General features: G+C 55.2%; 1 protein-coding gene across 3 annotated transcripts in view; it reads left to right on the top strand.

Moving 5' to 3' along the window:
- Positions 1–25,230, top strand: part of KNDC1 (kinase non-catalytic C-lobe domain containing 1) — a 57,578-nt gene that overhangs the window by 12,539 nt on the left and 19,809 nt on the right. Inside the window, exons 4-16 of one of the 3 annotated variants that reach the window (XM_079899335.1) lie at positions 8,729–8,875; positions 9,206–9,323; positions 10,552–11,234; positions 13,150–13,264; positions 14,094–14,165; positions 14,258–14,319; positions 20,674–20,832; positions 21,396–21,473; positions 22,056–22,149; positions 22,784–22,946; positions 23,016–23,740; positions 24,001–24,145; positions 25,012–25,148. In XM_079899335.1, coding sequence (XP_079755461.1) covers positions 8,729–8,875; positions 9,206–9,323; positions 10,552–11,234; positions 13,150–13,264; positions 14,094–14,165; positions 14,258–14,319; positions 20,674–20,832; positions 21,396–21,473; positions 22,056–22,149; positions 22,784–22,946; positions 23,016–23,740; positions 24,001–24,145; positions 25,012–25,148 — 2,698 coding nt within the window. Of the gene's footprint in view, positions 1–6,074; positions 6,507–8,728; positions 8,876–9,205; positions 9,324–10,551; positions 11,235–13,149; positions 13,265–14,093; positions 14,166–14,257; positions 14,320–20,673; positions 20,833–21,395; positions 21,474–22,055; positions 22,150–22,783; positions 22,947–23,015; positions 23,741–24,000; positions 24,146–25,011; positions 25,149–25,230 lie in introns of those variants that run through there. The other 2 variants (XM_079899334.1, XM_079899336.1) reach the window with 2 other exon arrangements.

Here is a 25,230-nt window from a genome sequence, read left to right as displayed (position 1 = left end):
TATGGACCATTTTTAAAGTCTTTATTGAATTTGTTACAATATTGCTTCTGTTTTATGTTTTGGTTTTTTCGCTGCGAGGCATGTGGGATCCTAGCTCCCAACCAGGGATCAAACCCACACCTGCTGTGTTGGAAGGCGAAGTCTTAACCACTGGACCACCAGGGAAGTCCCTCTACGTGTTTCTTTATTTCCATTGGGATTTCTTCTGAAAGAATGGGTTGGGTTTTTCTTATTTTTTATTGTGATACAGGCAGACCTCACTTTATTGCACTTCACTTTATTGTGTTTTGCAGATACTGCATTTTTTACAAACTGAAGGTTTGTGGCCGCCCTGCCTTGAGCACGTCTGTCGGTGCTGTTTTCCCAGCTGCATTTGTTCACTTCGTATCTCGGTCACATTTGGGGAATTTTCACGATATTTCAAGCTTTATAATTATTATTATTAGATTTGTTATGGTTGTCTGTGATCAGTGATCTTTAACGTTGCTATTGTAATTGTTCCGCGGCACAGTTTACCGACCGATGCGGTGTGTGTTCTCGCTGCTCCACTGACTGCCCTCCCCAGTCCCTTCCTTGGCCTCCCTGATCCTCGAGACACAACAGTATTGAAATCAGGCCAGTGAATAACCCTGCAATGGCCTCTAAGGGTTCAGGTGAAAGGCAGAGCCGCAGGTCCCTCCCCGCGCGTTGGGCCATTCGGGTCCTCTGTCGCTTTGTCGCTTTTCCTCTTTTGCCGAGTTGTCTGCTCCTTACTCTGAGGTGTAGACGGCACTGTACCCCTCCCTTTGCAGAGGAAGCGAGTCCAGCAACGGAAGGGAGCCGCCATCCACTCTCCAAGTGACAGAGCTCCCTGGGTGGAGGGCCTTTCCCGGGGCAGGGACCCCACCTGCTGCAGGGTGTAGGGACAGGCAGTCCCACGACAGGGAGGGAGGAGTGATGGGACCACGCTCAGGGGGCAGGGAGAGACTGTCCTTAGCGGGAGGGAAGGGGGCTCCCCCTTCCTTTTTAATGCTTCCTGTCCCCGGAATCTTCCTATCATGACAAGTTTTCTTCTCTGAGTCGCCGTAATTCCTAGCGGGTGGTTGGTGACTTTCCCTGTTGCTCCTCCCATGGGGCAAGCAGGTCCTTCTCGCCTCACACCTGTGTCAGCATGGGCGCTGTGCCCCGATCCCGGTGTTGGCACCGCCCATGATTCTGGGGTCCCTGCTCGGTGTTCAGATGGCAACAGAGCAGGTGGGATCCTGCCTCATGGGCCGTGGTCCTCAGGGGGACGGACTTGATGCGAGTAGGGTTCACAGGATCACCACTAGGGGGGCTTCCAAGACAGGAATTAAAGGTGGAAAGACCTCGAGGGCCAAAGACGCTGGTGTTGGCCAGTGTGTAGTGGACAGTGTCATCTGACAGCCAATGAGAAGTTTGTTTGCTGAGTTATTTTCAAACTAAAAGAGATGGATGGATAGATGAAGGTGGACAGAGACAGAAAGATATAGATACGGATACAAAGAAAAGTAGGAAGGAAGGGAGGGAGGGAGGAAAAGTAAATGTGGGTGGCAGATGGAGAGGGGATGGACAGATGGATGGATGGATGCACGTGTGGGAGGGTAGACGGGCACCAGTGTTCCTGGAGGGACGACAGGGCATGGACGGCAGAAGCAGGTACCCTGGGCAGAGCCACGTCTCACCCTCGGGGCTGTGGCTTGCTGGGGACCTCACTGCTGCGGCCTAGCCTGGGCTCGTAGGGTCTGCCTTTCCTTCCACCCGCAGCACCCAGCAGGGCTCCCGAACCAAGGCGTCTGCCTGAGTCTGTGCAGCAGCTTGACCTACTTTTGGCCCCTTCAGAAAGCCCTGGGTGCTGGCTCCGTGGGGACCCAGATGGAGGCCCTGGGTGCGGAGGGCGAGGTCAGCGTGTGAGGTGGGGAGCGGCTGCCGTCCGCCTGGGGACCAGTGCGGGGGTGCCAGTGTCTCCCATGAGAGGCTGGCGGCGGCCCAGGGGCCTGGCCTCGTGCACAGGGAGAGCGGACAGACTCCGGGCCATCAGGGTGGGCACCAGCCGTGTTCACAGGGCCCCGAGCAGGTAGCCGGACACCCTCCTGAGCAGGCTGGCGTTGTCTGTAGGTGACGAGATTGTGGGCCTGAGAGGTCAGGGGCTTCAGTGGAAAATGATAGAATAAAAGACCGCAGAGGTCAGCGGAAGGCAAGATACATCCCCCAAAGTACGTAGCTTTCCTTTGTGTTGGTAGTTACCAGTTCGAGAGGAAATGGAAAATGTCCCACGTGTAACAGCCACGACCACAGAAAGCCCGGGAGTGAACATGGCAGGAAGGGTTGAAAGTGCACAGCAAACCACTTTTCAAAAGATGAAAAACAAGGCACGAGAAAGTGAGGAGGTGGACCCTGTCCCTACACTAAGTATGTTTTCCAGCTTTACTGCGACAAAACTGACGTTTAATGTTGTGTAGGTTCAGGGCCTACAGCCTAGTGATTTGATACACTTAACATATTTCAAAACTGTTTCCCCGTAGGGTTAGTTAACACCTAACACCTCCACCGCTAATTACCGTTCTTTTTGGTGGTGAGAACATTACAGGTCTGCTCTCTCAGGAACTCTGAAGTATACAGCACAGTATTGCCGACTGGAGCCGCCATGCTGTGCATTAGATGCCAAGAGCCTGCTCGTCTTATAACTGGAAGTTTGTGCCCTTTGACCAGTGTCTTCTCATTCCCTGCCGCCCACAGGCCCCTGGCAACCTCCATTCTACTCTCTGTTTCTATGAGTTCAGTTTTTTAGATCCTGCGTGTAAGTGAGATCATACAGTATGTCTTTGTCTGACTTATTTCACGTAGCATAATGCCCTCAACGACCATCCTTGTTTCTTGCAGCTGAATAATATTCCATTGTGTATATAGACCACATTTTCTTTATCCATTCACCCAGAGACACGTAGCTCGTTTCCATGTCTTGGCTTTTGTGGATAATGCTGCAGTGAACGTGGGGCTGCAGGTATCTCTTCGAGAGCCTGATCGCATTTCCTTTGGACGTACACACAGAAGTGGGGTTGCTGGGTCACATGGACGTACACACAGAAGTGGGGTTGCTGGGTCACATGGACGTACGCACAGAAGTGGGGTTGCTGGGTCACATGGACGTACGCACAGAAGTGGGGTTGCTGGGTCACATGGAGGTTCTATTTTCATTTTTTTGAGGAACCTCCATGTTGTTTTCCACAGTGACTGCACCAATTTACATTCCCACCAGCAGTGCACAAGGGTTCCCTTTTCTCCACATTCTCACCAACACTTGTTATCTCTTGTCTTTTTGATAACAGCCATTCTAACAGGTGTGAGATGATAGCTCATTTTAATTTTGATTTGCATTTCCCTGATGATTAGTGACGTTGAGCATCTTTTCATGTACCAGTTAGTTATTTGTATGTCTTCCTGGGAAAATGTTTATTCAGTTGCTCTCCCCATTTTTTTAAAATAGCATCTTTTTTTAAAAATTATTTATTTATTTGGCTGTGCCGGGTCTTAGTTGCAGCACGCGGGATCTTTAGTTGCAGCATGCGGGATCTTTTAGTTGTGGCATGCGAACTCTTAGTTGCAGCACGTAGGATCTGACCATTAGGAGCATGGAGTCTTAGCCACTGGGCCACCAGGGAAATCTCCCTCTGCCCATTTTTTTTTTTTAATAAATTTATTTATTTTTGGCTGCATTGGGTCTTCGCTGCTGCACACGGGCTTTCTCTAGCTGTGGCAAGTGGGGGCTACTCTTCGTTGCAGTGCGTGGGCTTCTCGCTGTGGTGGCTTCTCTTGTTGCAGAGCACGGGCTCTAGGCGCCCGGGCTCAGTAGTTGCGGCACGTGGGCTCAGTCGTTATGGCTCGCGGGCTCTAGGGCGCAGGCTCAGTAGTTGTGGTACACGGGCTTAGTTGCTCTGCAGCATGTGGGATCTTCCCGGACCAGGGCTCAAACCAGTGTCCCCTGCATTGGCAGGCGGATTCTTAACCACTGTGCCACCAGGGAAGTCCCTCTGCCCATTTTTTAATCAGATTATTTTGTTGCTCTTGAGTTGTGTGAGTTCTTTATCTACTTCAGATATTAACCCCCTATGAGGTAAATGGTTTGCAGATATTTTCTCCCATGGGTTGCCTTTTCACGTTGCTAATTGTTTCTTATGCAGAAGCTTTTCAGTTTGATTTATTTGTTCCATTTATTTGTTGTTTCTTTTGGTGCTTGTGCTTGTGGTGTTATGTCCAAAAAAATCATTGCCAAGACCAATGTCAGGGAGCTTCCCCCTATGTTTTCTTCTATGATTTCTATGGTTTTCAGGTCTTATGTTTAATTCTTTAATCCATTATGAGTTAGTTTTTGTGTGTGGTGTAACATACAGGTCCAGTTTCATTCTTTTGCATGTGGCTGTCCAGTTTTCCCAATATCATTTATTGTAGAGACTGCCCTTTCGCAGTAAGGGTTCTTTGCTCCCTTGTCAAATACTAGTTGACTGTATAGGCGTGGTTTTATTTCTGGGCTCTCAGTTCTGTTCCATGTGATGGTTTCTATGCCAGTACCATACTGGTTTGATTACTAGAGCTGTGTAATACACACACCCGGAAGTGTGATGCCTCCAGCTTTGCTCTTTCTCAGGATTGCTTTGGCTATTTGCAGTCTTTTGTGGTTCCATACAAACTTTTTGATTTTTTTTTCTATTTCTATGAAAATGCCATAGGAATACTGATAGAAATTGCATTCAGTCTGTAGATGGCTTTGGGTAGGATGGACATTTTAACAATATTAATTCTTCTGATCCATGAACACAGGATATCATTCCAGTTATTTGTGTCTTCAACTTCTTTCATCAAAGTCTTATTCTTTGCAATATACAGATCTTTCACCTGCTTGGTTATATTTATTCCTAAATATTTTATTGTTTTTCCTAAATATTCTATTGTTTTTGATGCTATTGTGAGTGTGATTGTTTTCTTTATTTCTTTTTTAGATATTTCATTGTTAGTGTGTAAAAATGTAACTGATTTATGCACGCTGATTTTGTATCCTGAAATTTTACTGAATTTGTTGTTACTAAAAGATTTTTGGTGGCATCTAAGATTTTCTATATATAAGATCATATCATGTGCAAATAGAGACAATTTTATTTCTTCCCTTCTAGTTTGGTTGCCTCTTATTTATTTTTCTTGCCTAATTGCTCTGGCTAGAACTTCCAGTGTGTTGAAAAGGAATGATGAGAGTGGGCATCCTTGTTTTGTTCTGATCTTAAAGGAAAAGATTTCAACCTTTCACCATTGAGTATGATGTTAACTGTGAGCTTGTAATATGTGGCCTTTGTTATGTTGAGGTACATCCCTTCTGTACCCAGTTCATTGAGAGTTTTTACCATGAAAGGATGCTGAATTTTGCCAAATGCTTTTTTCTGCTTCTATTGAGATGATCATATGATTTTTATGTTTTATTCTATTAATATGGTGACTCACAGTTACTGATTTGTGTATATTGACCCATTTTTCATCTTAGGGACAAATCCCCCTTGACCATGGTATATGATCCTTTTAATTACTTTTGAATTTAGTTTGCCAATACTTTGCTGAGGATTTTCACATCTATATTCATCAGGGATATTGGTCTATAGTTTTCTTGTACTGTTCTTATCTGGCTTTGATGTCAGGGTAATGCTGGCCTCATAAAATGAGTTTGGGAGTGTTCCCTCTTCTTCAATTTTTGGAAGAATTTAGGAAGGATTGGTATTAATTCTTTAAATAAATGTTAGTAGAATTCACCAGTGAAATCGTCTAGTCCTGGGCTTTTCTTTGTTGGGAGGTTTTTGATTACTGATTCGATCTCCTTACTAGTAATAGTTTGTTCAGATTATCTATTTCTTCGTGATTCAGTTTTGGTAGGTTGTAGGTTTCTAGGAATTCATCTGTTTTTTTCTAGGCTATCCAAGTTGTTGGCATATAAATAGTGGTCTCTTATGATCCTTTGTGTTTCTGTGGTATCAGGTGCAATGACTCGTCCCTCATTTCTGATTTTATTTATTTGAGTCCTCTCTTTTTTTCCCTAGTTAGTCTAGCTGAAGGGTCCACAACCAGGACAGAGGTTTGTCTGCCTCTCACCTGACACACAGCTGGGCAAGACTCCTGCCAGGTCCCTTGGCATATGTTGCTGGATCCCACAGCTCCCACAAAGGAAATTTTGTCCGCAGATGGATGCCAAATTGTTGTTGAGGGGGATACAATCTAGGGACAGCCATCTTGCTGACATCCAAGTATTTCATCTTGTACGACATTGGTCCTTCCCAATGGTCCTTCTGCCACGTCAGTGCTGTTACAATAAATTCTAACCTTTTGGTTTTTTTTTTTTTTAATGGGAATGGGGGAACCTATATATATATATATTTTAAACCTGACAAATGTGAAAATAATCAAACATTTTGGGGAAAGAAATGGAGGGCCATTTGTCCACCAGGTATGACAATGCACTCTGGGGAATTCCCTGGCAGTCCAGTGGTTAGAACTTGGCGCTTTCACTCCGATCCCAAGTTGGGGAACGAAGGTCCCACAAGCCACACGGCTCAGCAAAACAAAAAGAAAATGCATTCTGAAGCTACCATAATTAAAATAGCACAGTAGCACAGTCTGGACAGAGGGAGAGACACAGAGCAAGAGGAGGGGAGGCCAGCCAGAGCCTGGAGCCCCGGGGAGCTGAGGGCAGCAGGACGAGGGTTCAGGGTGGACAGAGGGAGAGACACAGAGCAAGAGGAGGGGAGGCCAGCCAGAGCCTGGAGCCCCGGGGAGCTGAGGGCAGCAGGACGAGGGTTCAGGGCGGACAGAGGGAGAGACACAGAGCAAGAGGAGGGGAGGCCAGCCAGAGCCTGGAGCCCCAGGGAGCTGAGGGCAGCAGGACGAGGGTTCAGGGTGGACAGAGGGTGGGCTCTTCTTTAACAGTGTGGGAGATGGAGGTGGCTCTCCATCAGGAAGGAGCCCAAACCAGATCCCTGCAGCGTGCCAGCCCACAGGTACAACCCACAGGGGTTAGAGCTAGATGCTTTCAAATTACAGAAGTATTGGAAAAGGCAGAAGTAAGCTGTTTTCATTGTCGTGGGCTAGGGAAGGTCCTCTTAAGAAGGCAATAAAAAAATTACCCAGTTTCACAAATTAAACATTAGAATTTTTGAATGTCAAAAGACACATGAAAAAGTTGAAACATAAGTGACAGAATATCCGTGTGACACACAGACCAGGGGTCAGCTCCTTCGTGTGCCAGGAGTGCACTCAAAACAGGCAACAGCTCAGCGGACAGATTAGCAAAGTCCACGAATGGGCGTAAAGAGGAAAATTTTAAACAATGAATAGAGGTGAACAGATGCTTGGTCTCATTCATGGTCACAGAAACGCAGGTTAGCCCGAGACACTGAGCTTGGGGAAGCTGCAGAGGCCGCGAGCTGGAAGGGGGAGGGGGTCTGGCCCACACACACATGCACAGACACACGCACACGGCTGGGCCGGTGACTCACAAGGGAAGCTCCTCAGCAGCTCCGAAAACTGCAGATGGAACGGATGTAGCCCAGATTGTAGCCCCACTTGCGGGGCCTGAGGCCTCGTGAACACACTGTGGATGCACAGAGACGTCCACGTGAGGACGGCCCCTGCAGCGCTGGTCACAACAGCAAAACACAGGAACTGCCCTGAGTGGCGAGGGGCGGACCCCCACGTGCCCAGCTCCTGAGACAGACGCTGGCAGGGAGGTGGGTCAGGAGGGCGCGTCTCAGCCAGGCGGCCAGTGGAAACCAGACAGCCCTAGAACAACAGCAGGAGCCGGTGGCCCCAGACTTCCCCACAGACCAGGAAGGTGGGGTCTGAGGGTCATGTGAGGAGGCCGGGCAAGACGTCCCTGACAGGACCCCACCACTCAGCCAGGCTGAGGCTGGCCCTGGCTAGGTGTTGACCCTGGACCAGAGTGGGCCCAGGGCTGGAGGTGGGGGACTCACTGGTTGGGGTGGGGAGAGCACCGGGGCAGGGAGGTGGGGAGAGCCGGCCTCTGGGGGCCCGGCCTCTACTCCTGAGCTGTGTGACCCACCTCTCTGGAGTCACATGGCCCAGGGCCCCCACCAGCTCCTCCTGGCCCAGCTGTGCAGCCCCGGGCAGGTTCCTGAACCTCTCTGGTCTCAGCTTCCTGTGAGTGAAGCGGGGATAATGAAGCCCCACGTGCATGGTCCTGGGATGAGGCGAGAAGGCCAGATGGTGTTGGAGGACACCTGGCCGCGGGGGTTCGGCAGCCCCTCCAGGACCCAAGGGCTGAGGCCTGCCCTGTGAGCCTGTCCCAGCAGGCATGGGGTGAAGAGCCCCTCTCTCACAGGGGAAAACCCTGACTTCCAAACTGCAAGAAACCTGCCTTTCCTCCTCCTCAAATCGGTTTTCGAAGCATACACTTGAAAAAGAATAGGCTGGCCCTTTGAAGACAGGGCCTGTGCCAGGCGAGGGCCTGTGCCGGGGAGGTGGGCTGGGGTGGTGGCGCGGGGCCGGCACAGACCCCAGGCCCGGGAGCATGGGGGTGGCCCGGGGCCAGGAGAGTCGCCGCGCTGGGGGCAGGGGAGGCGGCCCTGTAAAGCGCAGGTGCTCCTGGCCCAGAGGAGCAGCGGCTGCCTGGGGACAGGTGCTGCCCGGGAGGCTGCGAGGCCCTGCCCCACGCCCAGTGGGTTCTCTGGTGCTGCCGCAGGCCCACATCTACTCTCTGGGGGCCACGCTGAAGGCAGCCCTCGACTATGTGACGGAGCCCGAGCCCCAGCCCAGGCTGAGCCGGGAGCTGGAAGCGCTGCTGGGCCAGATGCAGGCTGAGGACCCCCGGGACCGGCCCGACCTGCAGGTAGGCGCGAAGGCAGCCCCCGCTTCCCCCAGGCACGGCCCTGCGCCCCACGCGCCCCCAGCCAGCGCGCACGCACAGCCAGTGCGCACACGTGGGCCCCCACCCGCCCATCACCCGGGCTCCTTACTTCTTTACTCTGCATTTTTGCGATGAACGGCATGCATGATAACCATCACGGGCAGGACAGAATCCGCTGGTTTCACGAAGCAGATTCTGTCCCACGGGGATCACGTAGCTCAGGACGCCCCGCTTCGTGATCCCGGCGCCTCGAGCGGAGCGGCGAGGGGGGACGGGGGCTGGGACGGGGCTGAGCGCTGGCTCCGGTCACAGAGCATCATCGCACTGTGCGAGGAGAAGATGCAGCTCACGTCCTCCTGCCACCTGTGCCAGAGCCTCTCGGCTGCCGGGAGGAGGGTGCTCTCCATCGAGTCCTTCGGGGCGTTTCAAGGTAAGCACACAGGTGGACGAGCCTGCACACACGCCCAGGCATGTGCACGCCCTCACACATGCACACATGGGTGGCACAAGCATTAACACGATCACGTACACACACGTTCGCACCAGCGTGTTCGCCGTGTAAGCCACCCACGCTGACATGCACACGGATGCAGACAGATCACGTGTGCTCCCACAGCACACATGGAAACATACAAGCATGTGCAAACTCGGACACGCCTATTTAGACTATTAACTCACACAGCGAGCACACCCCCCTGCACACGCAGCACACACCCCCAGTTTCCCACACGCACAAACACGTCTGCAAACGTGCACACACTTACACGCTCTGACCCACAATTGGAGGTGAGAGGCAGGTCATATGGGAAGTGACTGCCCTCAGGACCGGTCGCCTCTGTCCTCTCCTGTGGGCGTTGGGGACACGGACACAGCACCGCCAGTCTGGTGGCCACACAAGCTGTTGCTGAAGCGTCTGGGATTTTCACGGCTCACAAGGCATAACCTTGGGTGGCATTTTGAACAAATGCCAACGTCTGCTCTGCGCTGTGCTCGCAGCAGGGAGTCTGGAGGGTCCTGAGGGGAGGTGTGGAGCCTCTGGGGGCGGCAGGGCCCCTCCCCCAGCCAAGCAAGCGGCATTTCCCACCACGTTGGCATTTGTGACACTGCAGCACCAGGCCCGCTGGCGGCTCTAACGTCAGGGAGGGCGTTAACGCTGAGAGCAGAGGCTCCGTCGAGGGGGCTGCAGGCCACTGGGAGGGGAGGGCGTGTGTCTCTAGAGGGGCTCACACAGACACGCGTGTGGAGGCTCGTACGTCAGGACGAGCTGGGGCTGCTGCCAGGTTTAATTTATTCCTTTGGGGAGTATCACTGTGTAACCGTAATAGCAAAACCACGTGCTTTTTGGATGAGCTAATTAGACAGGCCTCAGGAAACCCCCTCGGGAAGCTCATCCTGGATTGGGTGGCGGGGGGGCCGAGAGCCTTCGGAGACTCAGTACTTAGCCAGGATGGTGTGATTAAGGAAGCAGGTGAGGACGTTTCTGGGCCAGTCCTGAGGGATGGGGTGGGGGCCTGGGAGGCCCCGTGCTCTCTGTGATGGGTGGGGGTCCAGGGGTCCTGCAGGAGTGGGTGCCTTGGTGGCCGTGAGTGTGGGGATTGCAGGGGGAGGTCGATCCTGGCCGTGGCCCTTGGCTGTAATCACGTCTTGCTTTTGCCCAGATGTCAGTGAGCTCACCTGGAGGGAGAGACTGGCTCCAAAAAGTGTGGGGCCCAAGAGGCAGCCAGGGGACCGCTCCGCGGACCCAGCGGCCCTGCCTGCCCTGGAGGGCCAGCCCCCGAGCCCCGCCGGAGAAAGCCTGGAGCACCCGGGGACCCCGCCCTCCAAGGCTCTGCTGTCAGCCCCTGTGAAAAACGGAGAAAGCCCGGGCCAGGAGGGGCTGGTCCCCGAGAGGCTGGCCTGCCTCCTCCTGGACGCCCAGCGGCCCCTGGGGGACCCGGACAGAGGCTTCCTGGAGAGGAGCCGCCTGAGGAAGGTGCAGACGCTGCCCCGGCTCCCGCCCTGCAGCCCCGAGGCCGGCGCCCTCTGCCTGTCGCTGACCAGCACGAAAACCCAGCCACCGGCACCAGAATTCTTCCCTCCAGACCCCAGGAAGCCCTTTCCGGAGGGGAAAAATGGCCTTACTAGCTCCCAGGCACAGCCCGAATCCAGTCTGTGGCCGGAGCGAGACGCCGAGCTCCGGCGCGTTGGGGACAGGGCGGCGCGTGGCCGGGGCCCCACGGAGGAAAGCCCCCTGCCCGGTTCCAAGGGCCCTCGCGATGCCGGCAGAGACCCAGGGACTCCGGAGCCTGATGACGGGACTGCGGACAGAGCCGGGGAGCCGGGCGGAGCAGCCCTGGAGCAGGTGGGTGACCGTGGCCCGCGTGGCCCGGGAGGGGCCTGCGTGCACACGCACCGTGCACGCCCTCCCTCCGCAGGCGCGGGCTCTTGAGTACGAAGTAAGTCGCTCCCCTAAGGTGGGTGCCTGTGAGCATCTCGGGACGAAGTCACCTGGGGTTCGGTGGCCCGAACACACGTGTGTCTGTGCAGCAGTGCTGGCTCCACCAGCTTCATTCCCACCATGCTTTGCTGACCCAGAGGTCAAAGGGGAGGGCAGACTCTGAGTTACATTTTTATTCATATCCTGATAAGCACCTGAGGGTAATTTACTTGAAAAATATGGTTACTTTAAAATGAAAGCCATCCTGGAGACCCCAGTGCGTTGACACATGCTCGATGCCCACATACTGTCTGCTCAGCCCAAACCATCTCCACCGGCCTCCCCACGTCCACCCGCCCGACCACACTCATGCACCCGGAGCGCCCAGGCACCGGAGTGAAAACCTCAGGCCTGAGCCCAGGGCTCTGCTCACCTTCAAATGCCCGCCAGCCTCACAGACAGCCCACCTCCCGGATGGGTAAACTGAGGCTGGGGGCCGCCATGAGGAGGGTGGGTGGTCGCTGAAGGGCAGAGCTGATTGGGACCCCAGCCATGGTCTTAACCACCAGGCTTCCCTGCCCCGAAGGCTCAAGGGATCAGGGCCCACCAGACCTCGGCCCCCACACAGGTCACAACCCGTCAGGTGTCAGGGCTGGTCCAGAGTCGGGGACCCAGATCTCCTCTGGAGAGCACGTCCTGGGTGCAAAGCTGGCTGCTCCAACCCCACATGTAGCAGGAGGCTTGGGGGGCCCTGTGCCCCAGAACCTGGGCCCCTGGCCAGGCACAGGCTGGATGAGGCAGGCAGTGAAGTCTCAGGACCGAGGCAGCTACACCCTGGGCACAGAGGGGGGTCCAGGAGGGGTGAAGACACTGCCTCTGGAACCTTCCTCTGAACATGCACTTCTGTGTCCAAGCGGGCGGTTGTACTCCCAGCTCTTCCCGTGGCCGCAAAGCAGAGAACTGCCTTCCAGCTGAACTCATTCTTCTGACTCTGGGACTTTAATCTGTGGGGGGGGGGGGGGGGGGGGGGCAGTACGAGGGAAGGGGAAGCCATAGCATAAATTTACCATCTTAACCATTTCAAGCGTACGGGACGGTGGCGTTAGGCACATTCACGCTGTTGTGCAATCATGACCGGCATCCATCCCTGGAACTTTGCCATCATCCCAGACTGAAACTATGTCCGCATTAAACACTTACCCGCCATCCCTGCCCCGGCCCTGATAACCGCTCATCTACTTTCTGTCTCTACGGGTGTGACTGCTCTCAGTCTTTGATAGAAGAGAAATCATACAATGTTTGTCCCCGTTTGACTAGCTTACCTCACGGACCACAGTGTCCTCAGGCTTCGTCTATGTTGTAGCTGTGGCAGAATTCCCTTCCTTTTTAAGGCTGAATAGTGTCCATCTTATGGACGGACCACGTGATGCTTATCCATCCATCCGCCAATGGCGCTTGGGTTGCTTCCTCATGTTAGCTCTCGTGAGTCATGCTGATTTGAACATGGGTGTGCAAATACGTCTTCAAGACCCTGCTTTTAAGTGGAGTTGCTGGGTCAGATGGTAATTCTACGTCTGATTCTTTGAGGAGCCTCTGCTGTTTTCCACGTCGTTGCACCGTTTTACGATCTCACCTGCCGTGCACAGGTGCTGGTTTCTCCACGTGCACCCCCAGCACCTGTTGTGCTGACGTGGGGACTCTCCCAGCCCGTCATGCCAGGAGTGTGCTGTGTGGGGCAAACCCCACGTGTTTGAGGTGGTCCCTGCCCTGTCGTCTTCCTCCATGCGTCCGTCTGAGGTGCCCACACACTGAATGTGGCTCCTCCCCCCGCCCCCCTCAGGGCGTCTCCCTGCAGGACCTCCTGTCTAAGCTGGGCCGGCCCTTCAAGGAGTACGAGCTCTGGGCTCTGTCCCACGCATGCCTCAGCACCCTGCGGACGCACGGCCAGCACCCAGGTGACGTCCTCCCATGGGTCCTCGTCCAGCCCACCGACCCCCAGCATGTCCGGGCCAGGACCCAGGGCCACACGTGGCCTCTGTCGCCCGTGTGGGCTGTGTGGACAGCCTGGGGCTGGGTGGCAGTGTCCACCCTGTGAGCCGGGGGCGGCCTGGGGGTATCTACTCTGGTCTCAGGACCAAGGGGGTCAGAGGGCATCTTCAAACGTGGGCCTCCTCCTGCTGAGGAGGGGCGGAAGCTGTGTGGTGGCCCTGGGCCACACCCTCTCAGCAGGGGCGACGCTGTCCCCAAGGAGACGAAGGTTGGCTGGGGCGGGGGGGGGGGGGGGGGTGGCCCTCGGACGTTAGACTCGTTTGTGACCCCTGAAGCTCAGCCCTACCAGGCAGAGGGACCAGCCTCCGGCCCCACGGTGGTCCTAGCAGGGCAGGGGCGCTGCTCTCTGGCCTCCCTCGGGTTCTGTGAGCCTCAGGCCTGTGGGTATGAAGCGCTGGCACCCAGCCTCCCCTGGGACCCCTCCCAGGGCCGCGCTCGGCGGGTGGGTCACGTCCCTCTGTCCCCCTCCTCTTCCCGCAGCTCCTGTGCCCCAGGGCTGGCTCAGATGGCCCTTCCGTGGCCTGTCGCCCAGGCTTCTGGGAAGGGGAGCCAGCACTTGGCCCCTGTGCTGTGTCCAGCGAGGGCCCCAGCGTCCCCGCACTCCCTGGGTGGCTTGGGAGCCCGTGGGGTGGCTGAGAGAGGGGGCTGCCCCACGACCGTGGCTCTGCCGGCCCTGAGGGGGAGCAGGTCCCCCAGTGAGTCTACAGCCGCCCTGACCCTCGCCTTCCCTTGCAGCCTACCTGTGTCTGGACTCCGTGCTGGTGGCCGAGGACGGAACCGTGCTTTTCGGGCCACCTCCCGCCAGCGGTGCGTAAGCGGGCCCCCCCGGGGGGCTGCGCTCTGGTTCCGACAGCCAAGGCTGAAGGCAAGCTCAGTGGGTTTGGGGTTTTCTGTCTCAGGTGCTTACAACTCGTTCTTTCTGGCTCCCGAGGTCGCAGAGCAAAAGCTGACGACTGAGAAGGTACCTGGGCCCCCCCCACCCCTTCCCGTGGCCCCCTGCCCCGCTCCGTGGTGCCCACGCTCCGTGGTGCCCCGTCCAGAGAGCCTGAGAGGGGGAGGGGTGGGGAGAGGATGGGCCCAGCATCAGGACTCAGCAGGGTCAAGGCGACCCCCCCAACGCAGCCCCCGCATCCAGAGCCCAGCTCTGCAGGGGCCTCCCGGAGGGTGACGGGGTGTCATCTGAGCCTGGACTTCAGCTCCAGGCAGTGCTCACAAGACCCCACAGCTGAACTTTCAGGGATGTTTGCCAGATGCTTATCAAACACAGCGTTATTAAAAATTCAATTGTACAGACTTAAAATCAAGTAAATTATATTCAGAACCAAGGTAGAACTTCCGCTTTCGGGAACGTGGGGGAGACGTAAGTTCCCTGCCCCCCAACAAAGCACGCCGTTCTGAAAGCTGGCGTGTGAGGACAGAAAGGCCAGGGCCCTGGGCCCCGGGGGGCGACGGTCCTAAGAGTCCTGGGTGTCCTTCCTGCCTCACACGTGGAGGATGAGGAAGCACATCTGGGAAACACCAGCGGACACAGCAGAAGCCCAGTGGAAGCCCGCATGCTGGAGCTGGAGCAGTAGGACAAAGGGAGGGCGGCCCGCCCAGGCCAGGTGCTGTCGGAAAAGGCTGAGCATCCAGCCTGTGCCCAGGACCCCTGCCCATCAGTGAGACGTGCCCCTCCCGGGGTGGGAGTGTGAGTCAGAGGAGGCCTCAGGAAGAGCTGGGACTTTCACCATCACCCAGTGGTAACGAGGCAACCTCCCCTCAAAAACAAAGAAAATCGCTAAAAATGAAATACTTAGATGTAAGTCTAACAAAGCATGTACAGGACTCGTATGCTGAAAACTAAAGAAGAGGTAAAGCCTCAACTCAGTAATCTAAGCGCCCACCTCAAAAGAAGAGTGAAATAGACCCAAAGCAGAAAGAAGGAAACAGTGAAGCTGAGAGCAGGACTCAGTGAAATGAAAACAGAAAAACAGTAGAGAAAACCAGTGAAATGAAGGGCTGGCTCCTGGAAGAGACGAATAATATTAACAAACTTCTAGCAAAACTGACAAAGCAAGAAGAGAAGGAAGACACAAATTGCCGATGTCAGGAATGACTCAGGGGACATCCCTGCAGACCCTGCAGACGCCAAAAGGGTGATGGACATCCCTGCAGACCCTGCAGACACCAAAAGGGTGATGGACATCCCTGCAGACACCAAAAGGGTGATGGACACCACAGACAACTCCCCACACATGAAACCAATGACTTAGATGAAATGGACCCTGCAGACACCAAAAGGGTGATGGAATACCACAGACAGCTCCCCACACATAAAATTCAATGACAGATGAAATGGACCAAATCTTTAAAAATATAAACTACAACTCACCCAAGAGGAAACAGGCCTTTGAATAGCTCCATAACTGTTGAGGAGATTGAATTTGTAATTTTTTTTTTGCGGTACATGGGCCTCTCACTGTTGTGGCCTCTCCCGTCACGGAGCACAGGCTCCGGACGCGCAGGCTCAGCGGCCATGGCTCACGGGCCCAGCCGCTCCGCGGCATGTGGGATCTTCCCGGACCGGGGCACAAACCCGCATCCCCTGCATTGGCAGGCGGACTCTCAACCACTGCGTCACCAGGGAAGCCCTGAATTTGTAATTTTTAAACTCTCAAAAATAAATCTCTAGGCCAAGACGTTTTCACTAGGGTGGTATACCAAATGTTTAAAGAAGAATTAATACCAATTCTACACAGTCTTTTCCAGAAAACAGAAGTGAACACTTCCCAATCCATTTGATGAAGCCTAATATTACCCCGATACCAAAACCAGACAAAGATAGTACAAAAAATATGTATATAGGTCAATATCCCTCATGAATATAAAGGCAAAAATCCTTGACAAAATATATGCAAATAGAATTCACTAAGATATAAAAACAATTATACACCATAAACAAGTGGGGGTTATTCCAGGGACATAAGGCTGGTTCAGTATTTGAAAACCAATCAGTGTAGTCCAACATATTAACCAGCTAAAGAAGAAAAATCCCATGATCACATTAACTGATGCAGAAAAAGCATTTGACAAAATTTAACACCCATCTATTAAAAAAATCTCAGAAAAATAGAAATAGAAGAAACTTCCTCAACTTAATAAAGATCATCTACCAAAAAAACTGTACAGTTAACATCATACTTAGTGGAAAGACTAAATGCTTTCCCCCTAAGATCAAGAACAAAGCAAGGATGCCCACTCTCACCACCCTATTCAACATTGTACTGGAAGTTCTAGCCACTACAACAAGGCAAGAAAAGCAGGTAAAAAGCATAAAGGCCAGGAAGGAAGAAATAATACTGTTTGCAGACGACGTAACTGTCGACATAGAAAATTCCAAGCAATTCCAAAGAATCTCGAAAAAAGCCTCCCAGAACTTAGAATTGAGTTTTGAAAGGTCACAGGATATAAGATAAACATTCAAAAATCAATTGTATTTCTATATACTAGAAATGAACATGTGGACACCAAAATTAAAAACACAGTACATTTACAATCACTCCCCCAAAAATGAGATACTTAGATGTGAATCTAGCAAAGCACGCACAGAATTTATATGCTGAAGACCACAAAAGCCTGCTGAAAAGATATATCAAAGAAAATCTCAGGAATGGAGGGCTAGGCAAAGAGCTTTTAGACTTGACACCAAAAGCACTATCCATAAAGTTTTCCACAAAAGGAAAAATGGATAAATTGAACTTCATCAAAATTTAAAACTGGCCAAGTGGCATTTATTCCATGTATGGCTGGCTGACTCAACAATTGAGAGTCAGTGTAATACATCACATGGACTAAAGAAGAAAAATCATAACAATAGATGCTAAGCTTTTGACAAAATTTAGCACCCATTCATAATAAAAACTCTTAGCAAACTAGGAATAGAGGGAAATTTCCTCAACTTGATAAAGAATATCTACAAAAAAGCCAACAGGTAGCATAAGTAATGGTGAGAAACTAGATGCTTTCCCCCTAAGATTGGGAAAAAGGCAAGAATGTCTCCTCTCATCACTCCTATTCAACATCGTACTGGAAGTTCTAGCTAATGCAATAAGACAAGAAAAGAAAAGAAAATGGATATAGATTGAGAAGGAAGAAATAAGACTGTCTTTGTTTACAGGTGACATGATTGCCTAAGTAGGAAATCCCAAAGAATCAACAGAAATCTCCTGGAACTAATAAGCAGTTGTAGCAAGATTGCAGGTAGAAGATTAAAATACAAATGTCAATTGCTTTCCTGTTTACCAGCAATGAACAATTGGAATTTGAAATTAAAAATACAATACCAGGGCTTCCCTGGTGGCGCAGTGGTTAAGAATCCGCCTTCCAATGCAGGGGACACAAGTTCGATCCCTGGTCGGGGAACTAAGATCCCACATACCCCGGGGCAACTAATCCCGCGCGCCACAACTACTAAGCTCGCGCACCTCAACTAGAGACTGCGTGCTGCAAACCACAGAGCCCACGTGCCCTGGAGCCTGTGCGCCACAACTAGAGAGAAAAAAACAGCACACCACAACTAGCAAGAAGCCCACGCACAGAAATGAAAGATCCCGCGTGCCACAACTAAGACCAGACACAGCCATTTAAAAAATGATTAATTAATTATTTTTTTAAAAATACCATTTACGTTAGCACCAAAAAAATTACTTATGTATAAAATTTAGGAAAATGTGTATAAGATTCATATGAGGAAAACTGTAAAATTCTGATGAAAGAAACTGAAAATGATCTAAATAAATGGAGAGATAGTCCATGTTCATGGATTGGAAGACTCAATATTATTAAGATGTCAGTTCTTCCCAATTTGATCTATAGATTCAATGCAATTTCAGTGAAAATCCCAGCAAGTTATTTTGTTGATATCAACGAACTGATTCTTAGGTTTTTATGTAGAGGCAAAAGACCCAGCATAGCCAACACAATATTGAAGGAGAAGAACAAAGTCAGAGGACTGACACTACCCAGCTCTAAAACTTACTGTAAGACACAGTAATCAAGTGTGGTTTCGGCAAAAGAAAAGACAAAAAATAAATGGAACAAAGTAGCCCAGAAATAAACCCACACAAATACAATTAACTGGTCTTTGGCAGAGGAGAAAGGACGGTCTGCTCAACAAGTGGTGCTGTAACAACGGGACATCCACAGGCCAAAAAAAACCTTTACAGAGACCTTGGTGCACTTTCATAAAAGTTAACTCAAAATGGAACATAGGCCTAAAAGGAAATTCAAAGCTATAAAACTTCTAGAAAATAACAGGAGAAAATCTAGGCAGTGAGTCTTCAGATACCACACCAAAAGCATGATCTATGCAAGAAACACTCGATGTTAGATTTCATTCCAATTAAATGCTTGATTTTAATGCTGTGCTCTGTAAAAGACACAGTTAAGAGAATGAGAAGACAAGCCACAGATGGGAGAACTATTTGCAAAACACGTATCTGATAAAGGACTTGTATCCCAAATATGCCAAAAGCTCTCAGAAGTGCACAGTAAGAAAGCAAATAACCCAATTAAAAAGTGGGCAAAAGATCTGAACAGACACCTCACCAGAGAAGGTGTCAGATGGCAAGTGAGCACGTGAAGGTATTCTATTTCATACGGCATTTGGGAACCGCAACTTAAAACCATGAGCCACCACTACACACTTACTAGAAAGGCTAACGTCCAAAACACTGACAGTACCAGATGCTAGCGAGGGTGTGGAGTGACACTGCCGAGGGGGATGCAAGACGGTGCAGCCCTTAGGAAGACAGTTTGCTGGTTTCCTACAAAACTAAACATGCAATGACCATACAACCCAGAAATTGCACTCATAAGACATTTTTCCTGGAGAAATGAAACTTATGTTCACACAAAGTCCTGGACACGAATGTTTGTGGCAATTTTATTTGCAGTAGCTACAGCCTGGAAACAACTCAGATGTCTTTCAGCGGGTGGCGCGTCCACACCGCAGAGCGGCAGCAGCGGTGAGGGGAACGGAGTGTTGACGAGGCGACCACCAGTTGATGGGGCTGAGAGAGAAAGGCGCCCCGAAAGGCCGCATATCGTAGGACTCCATTTACATGAAATGATGAAATTAAGAAGTGGAGAACAGATGAGCAGTTGCCGGCGACTAAGTTGGGAGGGGACAGGACGGATCCTGGTGACGGAAATGTCCTGCATCTCCCGGCGTCCACGCCAGGGGGCAGGTTGTGATACCACGCTACAGCCTTGTAAGATGTCACTGCGGAGGGGAGCTGGGTGGAAGGCACATGGGGTCCCGCTGGGTTACTTCCTACAACTATGTGAATCTACAGTTACCTCCAAGTAAAAAGCTTAATTTTTTTAAAGGTTGATAAATACTCAAAACTGAGAACTTCCTCATGATTTGCTCTAGTTGACTGTTGCCTGGGCAGGAGCCCTAGAGGAAGGGCCCATCTCTCCCCCTGCCCGGCTCACTGGCACCACCGTGGCAGCTTGGAGCTGGCCACACGGGAGTCTTCACACCGTGGAAATCAGCAAATGCTGAACTCAGGGCTTGATTCGTTGTTTTGTCAATTGACTAGACTTGACGTAATGGAGGAAACATGAACAACACAATTAAACTGAAAAGTGTGTCAGGTCTGTACAAAAGCTCTGGGAAATACTCCTTTGGGGATTCAGCCACTGTTACCTGACTCAGCACAGATGTCAGCTGTGTCTCTGGTTTCACTTTCTCTTACTTTTCGAGAGAAACGAAGGTATCGGCCACGTGTACATCGGAACCACGTGTTGGTCACAGGTCGGCTGCAGATGCAAGGGTAGAGGGTGAAAATCGGGGAAGGCATTCAGGGAGAAGCAGTTGACTCTGGAACTCACAGGGAAGAGCACCGCCCTTTTCATTATTATTCTCAAGTGCGTGCGACGCATCCTTTCTATCAGCACGTTTTAGAATAAACCTCTTTGTGTACCAAGAGGCCTGGGTTTCTGTTCAGAGAGCCTGTCCTTAGCCATTTAGCAGCATAGCACGGTTTCTGGGGGACTCCTGGCCTCGGGCTCCCTGAGGTGCCACCTTTGCCCTCGTGGAGAGAGAGCTGGGGAGGTCCAGCCGGGGCGCCAGGTCTTCCTCGTCACACTGAGACTTACAGGCCTGTGGGTACTTGGTAACCATGCATATTCCCAGGCCAGGCCCCCGGGTTCTGGCTCAGGGTCTGCGGAAGCTCCCAGCCCTGGGGGACGGTGCCTGGTGCGCCCTTGGCGGGGCCCGAGCGGGGGCAGGTCTGCTGAGCCAGCCGGCCGTCTCCCCTCCTCCACCCAGGCGTCTGTGTACTGCGTGGCCGCGATCCTGTGGACAGCAGCCAAGTTCAGCATCCCCCGAGACCACAAACTGGCCCTGCCACGCAGGCTCAAGACGCTCCTCCTGCACATGGCCAGACGCAGCGCCCAGGAGCGGCCGTCCGCGGCCGAGGCCATCGAGGTAACTGGGCTGCGGTGGGGGGGGGCCCAGCTCAAGGTCCAGGGCCAGGGACACGGGTTCTCGTTTCTGGGGCAGGTCAGTGCTGTTGGACAGGGGAGGACATGGCTTCATTTGTGGACGGGCGGTGAGGGGTCTCTGCTGCTCGATGCCGGCCTTCCCCCCAGGTGGTCCTGTGTCTCCAGTGCATCCACCGGCCGGAGAGTGGCTGGGGATGTCCTGGACCCGAGCGCTGACCCCTGACCCCCTGCAGCGCATCCCCCACATGCCCGACTTGCCCGCACTCCTCCGAGGGTCCTCCAGGCTGGGTCAGGGGGAGCCCCGTCGCTCCGTGGCTTCCCAGCTCAGGACAGCCAGGAAGGACAGCTAGAGACTCTGAATTTCATCCCAGGCCCCTGAGGCTGGGGTGCACATGGCTCTGCCCAAGAAGGGGTGCCACGGGGTCCCCCGGAGAGAAGCCCCCGGGCCGCCTGGCTGCCACCGCACGCTCCAACGGGCTCCGCTGAGGGAGTGAAGCGGGCCGGTGCCCCAGGCGTGCTGGACGCGGGCCTGTGCTTTGCTTTCAGACCTGCAGCGGTTACCTCCTGCACAGAGGCATGGACAGCAGAAAGATCCTAGCCCACCTGAGGGCATCGACCTGCACGGTAAGCTGGGCACTGCGGAGACCCCGCAGGCCCTTTGTCCTACCCTGGGGCCGCAGAGGTGAGGCTCCTTGCTCTTCCGTGTTTACTGAATAGATGCGTGGAGACTCTAGGGCGGAAGGCAGGTCACCCTTCATCCTCCCGACGTGACTTTCCTTGGCTCCTTCACCGCCAACGAGCCCACAGAGCAGCCCCTCCCGCAGGCTCACACCTGGTCTCTGTTGACCCCTGGCACGTGTGGGCGGGGGCGCACCCTGGGGGTCCCGCCGAGGGACACTCAGTGCCTGTCGGCGTCCTGCCATGCTGACCGGCCAGGGCCCCGTCGGGCAGTGACAGGGTCCCTCGGATGCAGACGGGAGCACACAGCAACTCTGGGGAGTGTGGGTTCTGGCGGTCTTCCCATGCCCCGGAAACCCACCGGAACCCGGCTGCACTGGGCAGCCCCACGCCCCAGGGGCTCCCGCTCCAGAGAAACAGGCCTGCGAGTCAGCACAGGTGGGGGGCTCGCGCCGCGGGGCTCTGCTCTGCACCCCCGGGGCCTTGCGCCCGTCTCAACCGGGAGCTGTCCGTGTCCTTCTGCCCCAGGTTCGCCAGGAGGAAGAGACCATCGGTCTGCAAAACGCCTTCTTGGTGGCTGAACTGAGCCCCAGCACAGCAGCTGCGCCCAGGCCCGGCTCAGGTGGGCCCCGGGACCGGCCTGTCCCCACCGCCCCTGCCCTGCAGGCCCCTCGCCCCGCACCGCGCCCCCGCTGCCATCCCCCCAGAGGCTGCCTCCGGGAATCCAGCCCCAAGTGGACGCCACCTCCGGACGTGGCCGAGACCGCAGGCAGCGTGCCCGCAGCTGGCCCCCGGCTGCCCTGCTCTGGGCTCCCACCGGCCCCTCTGGCCCCGGCCTCTCAGGCCTCGCTCAAGTCAGCCCTCCTGTCTCACCAGCAGCCGTAGCAGGCGACTCGCCTCCACCTCCGCACCCCGCACTGATGACCCAGCTCTTGTCTTGCCCTGTCTGCGCCTCAGTGGCACCTACGAAGACCCTTCCCCACGGGCCCGTCCAAGCCTCCGGTCTGTGGCTGGGTCTTCTGGCCTTTTCCGTCACTCCAGCCCCCCACCGAGCACCGCACCCCCTCCCTGCCTGCTCGGGGCAGCCCTGGACTCCAGGCCCCTCCCTCAGGCCTCTCCCTGGAGTCTCCCTTCCTCCCAGTGCCCCTGAGCCTTCCTGGGCCCTTCAAGTCAGCACCCCACTAAGGCCGGCACCCACTAAGGCCAGCACCCACTAAGGCCGGCACCCACCCTGCTCACCCCATGTTTGTCTCCAGGCTTCCTGCAGATCAGCAGTGACAGCAGGCTGGTGGCCGTGCAGGGGCCGGTGCCCGGCCAACCCTCCTGCCTCCAAGGGGCCACGTTGCTGCCAGAGGCGTTCGCCTCCCCGGCCACTCACTTCAGGCCCATCGTCCTCGCTGCCAATGCTGGTGTCGCCAGGTGAGTGTCCCCACCCAGGGGCTGGCGGGCTGCCGGGCCCCCTGAACACTCTCTCCTCTCTGCTCGCAGGGACACGCTCGCCCTGACCTCGGGGCCGGCTGAGGGGCCTGAGGAGAGGAGAGGCCGGCTGGACGGGGAGGGTGATGGGAAGCAGGCTCCTGAGACCCGTGGAGCGGCCACTGGCCTGAAGACGCCTGACGGGCCAGCACCCGCTTCCCCAGAGCCCCTCAGAGAGTCGACGCCAAGAGGCTCAGCCCAGGGCTGCCCCAGCCCCCCAGCCCCCGCCCCGGCCAGCCCGCTGGAAGGGGCTGCACTGGCGATGCCCAAGTCCCCGGCCCCGCCCACGACAACACAGATGCCACCCCCGGAGCGAGGGCCGCAGGAACCCATCCCAACTGCAGCTGCTTGTGGAGGCCTCGAGCCCCGCCTCCCCGGGCCCACCGCAGCCCCCCACAGTCCTTGCCACCCAGACAAGCCGCCCAGGGGCGGGGCCACCCAGGTCCCAGGCCAGGAGCCCGAGGGCCCCCCGTCAGCCCCGCGGAGCCCCTCGCCGGCCACAGGGAGTCCCGACGGCCCCGGGGCAGCCCCCGTCAGGGAGTGGGATGACCGGGCCCCAGAAGGTCACCCGGAGTGGCCCTGCCCAGCAGACCACAAGCTCTGTCCGTCCAGCGCGGATGCCTCGCCCCTCTCACAGGGGACAGCCTGCCCGTCGCTGCAGGAGGCCACACGCCTCATCCAGGAAGAGTTTGCCTTTGACGGCTACCTGGACCACGGGCTGGAGGCTCTGATCATGGGTACTACGGGGCCACGGGGGCCCAAGGACCAGGGACAGGCCCGGGGGGAGCCGTGCGCTGGGGGAGGTCACCACAGGAGGGCCCCCCATCCTCCCGTCTCTGCACAAAGGGCAGAGCCCCCAGGGGCCGGCCGGCAGAGGAAGCCAGCTGCACCCCGCCCCCCGCCGTGCTCTCCGCCCCCGCCAGCTCCCGAGACCAGGGGAACCCAGAAGAGCACCCATACGTTTTAACTCACCCCCGTGCTTTTCTTGCGAACTCAGGGGAGTATATTTACGCCTTGAAAGACCTCACCTATGCCACTTTCTGTGGGGCCATATCGGAGAAGTTCTGTGACCTCTACTGGGGGGAGAGGTTGCTGCAGAACCTTTTCAGAGTGGTGAACGGGAGGACGTCACCCTCCGAGAAGTAAGAGCCCCTCCTCGCGGCCTCCCACCCCCGCTGTGCCCCGAGGGCCGTCCTCCTGCCCCGCATCCCACTCGTCGCCCTCCCCAGAGCTACCACCTGCTGGGCCCCTCTTTCCTGGCCGAGGCCCACTCTGCTTCCAAAACTCTTGCTTCAGGCAAGCGCTCCTCTTGGCAGGAGGGGGCCTTGTGGGGTCACGGGGCGCGGAAGGCACGTCCGCCTCCCTGGGACCAGCTCAGGAGGCAGAGCAACGGAGCCCGGAGGCCGGGTTTGGCTGCGGGGAGGCCCCTGCAGGGACCAGCGTCTGCCCCCCCACACCCCGCTCCCGTCCAGCTCCCCTCCTGGCGGTAGAAGATGAGGTGACAGCTCAGGAGGGAGGGGGGCAGGCACCTTCCCTCTCCTGCCCCTTGCCCCAGCCCTCTTGGGCCCCACCCTTCACAGGACGCGCCCCGGGCGCCTCAGTGCCAGGCCTGGCCCAGCCCCTCCCGAGGGCTGCAGAGGGCCATGTTGCAGGGTGGGCGGGACCTGTGCCTGGAGTGGTCCAGCGCCCTGACGCCCTGACGCCCGAGCTCACGGCAGCCCCGTCCCCGCCCCCTCCTGGTCCCCAGAACCCCACCCAGGGGTGGCGCACACCCTGCTCTCCACCCCAGGCAAGCCCCGCATTTTCAAATCACTGGGGGAGCCGTCGAAGGACCCCAAGAGGCGGACGCCCAGAAAGTCGTCTGCTAAAGGGCCCGTGTCTGTGGCGTCTGCGGCCTGTGGCCAGGCCGTCCTGGAGGTCTGGGGGGGCCTCGGTCACCGACACCCCCGCTTCGCTCCCAGGGGAAGCCTCTAGTGAGCCTGTGGGAGGGTCCCGGGGGTGCCTGCAGCGTCCTCCGTTCTGATGGCAGCACTTCCCAGGAGGCTGGGCCACAGCCCAAGGGCAGCGGTGGGACCAGCGCTCCGAGCACATGCTCACCGTCCAGCAAAAGGCCTTCACATCTCGGAGCGGGTGAGACAGAGGGCTGTGGGTTGAGACCCTCCACAGCTGGGTCTTCTCCACCCTTGGGGCCAGGTTACCCTGTGTCTCTCCAGGGTCCCAAGGGCAG

Source organism: Stenella coeruleoalba, assembly GCF_951394435.1.
Source record: "Stenella coeruleoalba genome assembly, chromosome: 16".
In the NCBI taxonomy this organism is placed as follows: Eukaryota; Metazoa; Chordata; class Mammalia; order Artiodactyla; family Delphinidae; genus Stenella; species Stenella coeruleoalba.
Note: the sequence above shows the minus strand (reverse complement) of the source record. Positions and strands in the feature narration are given on the sequence as shown.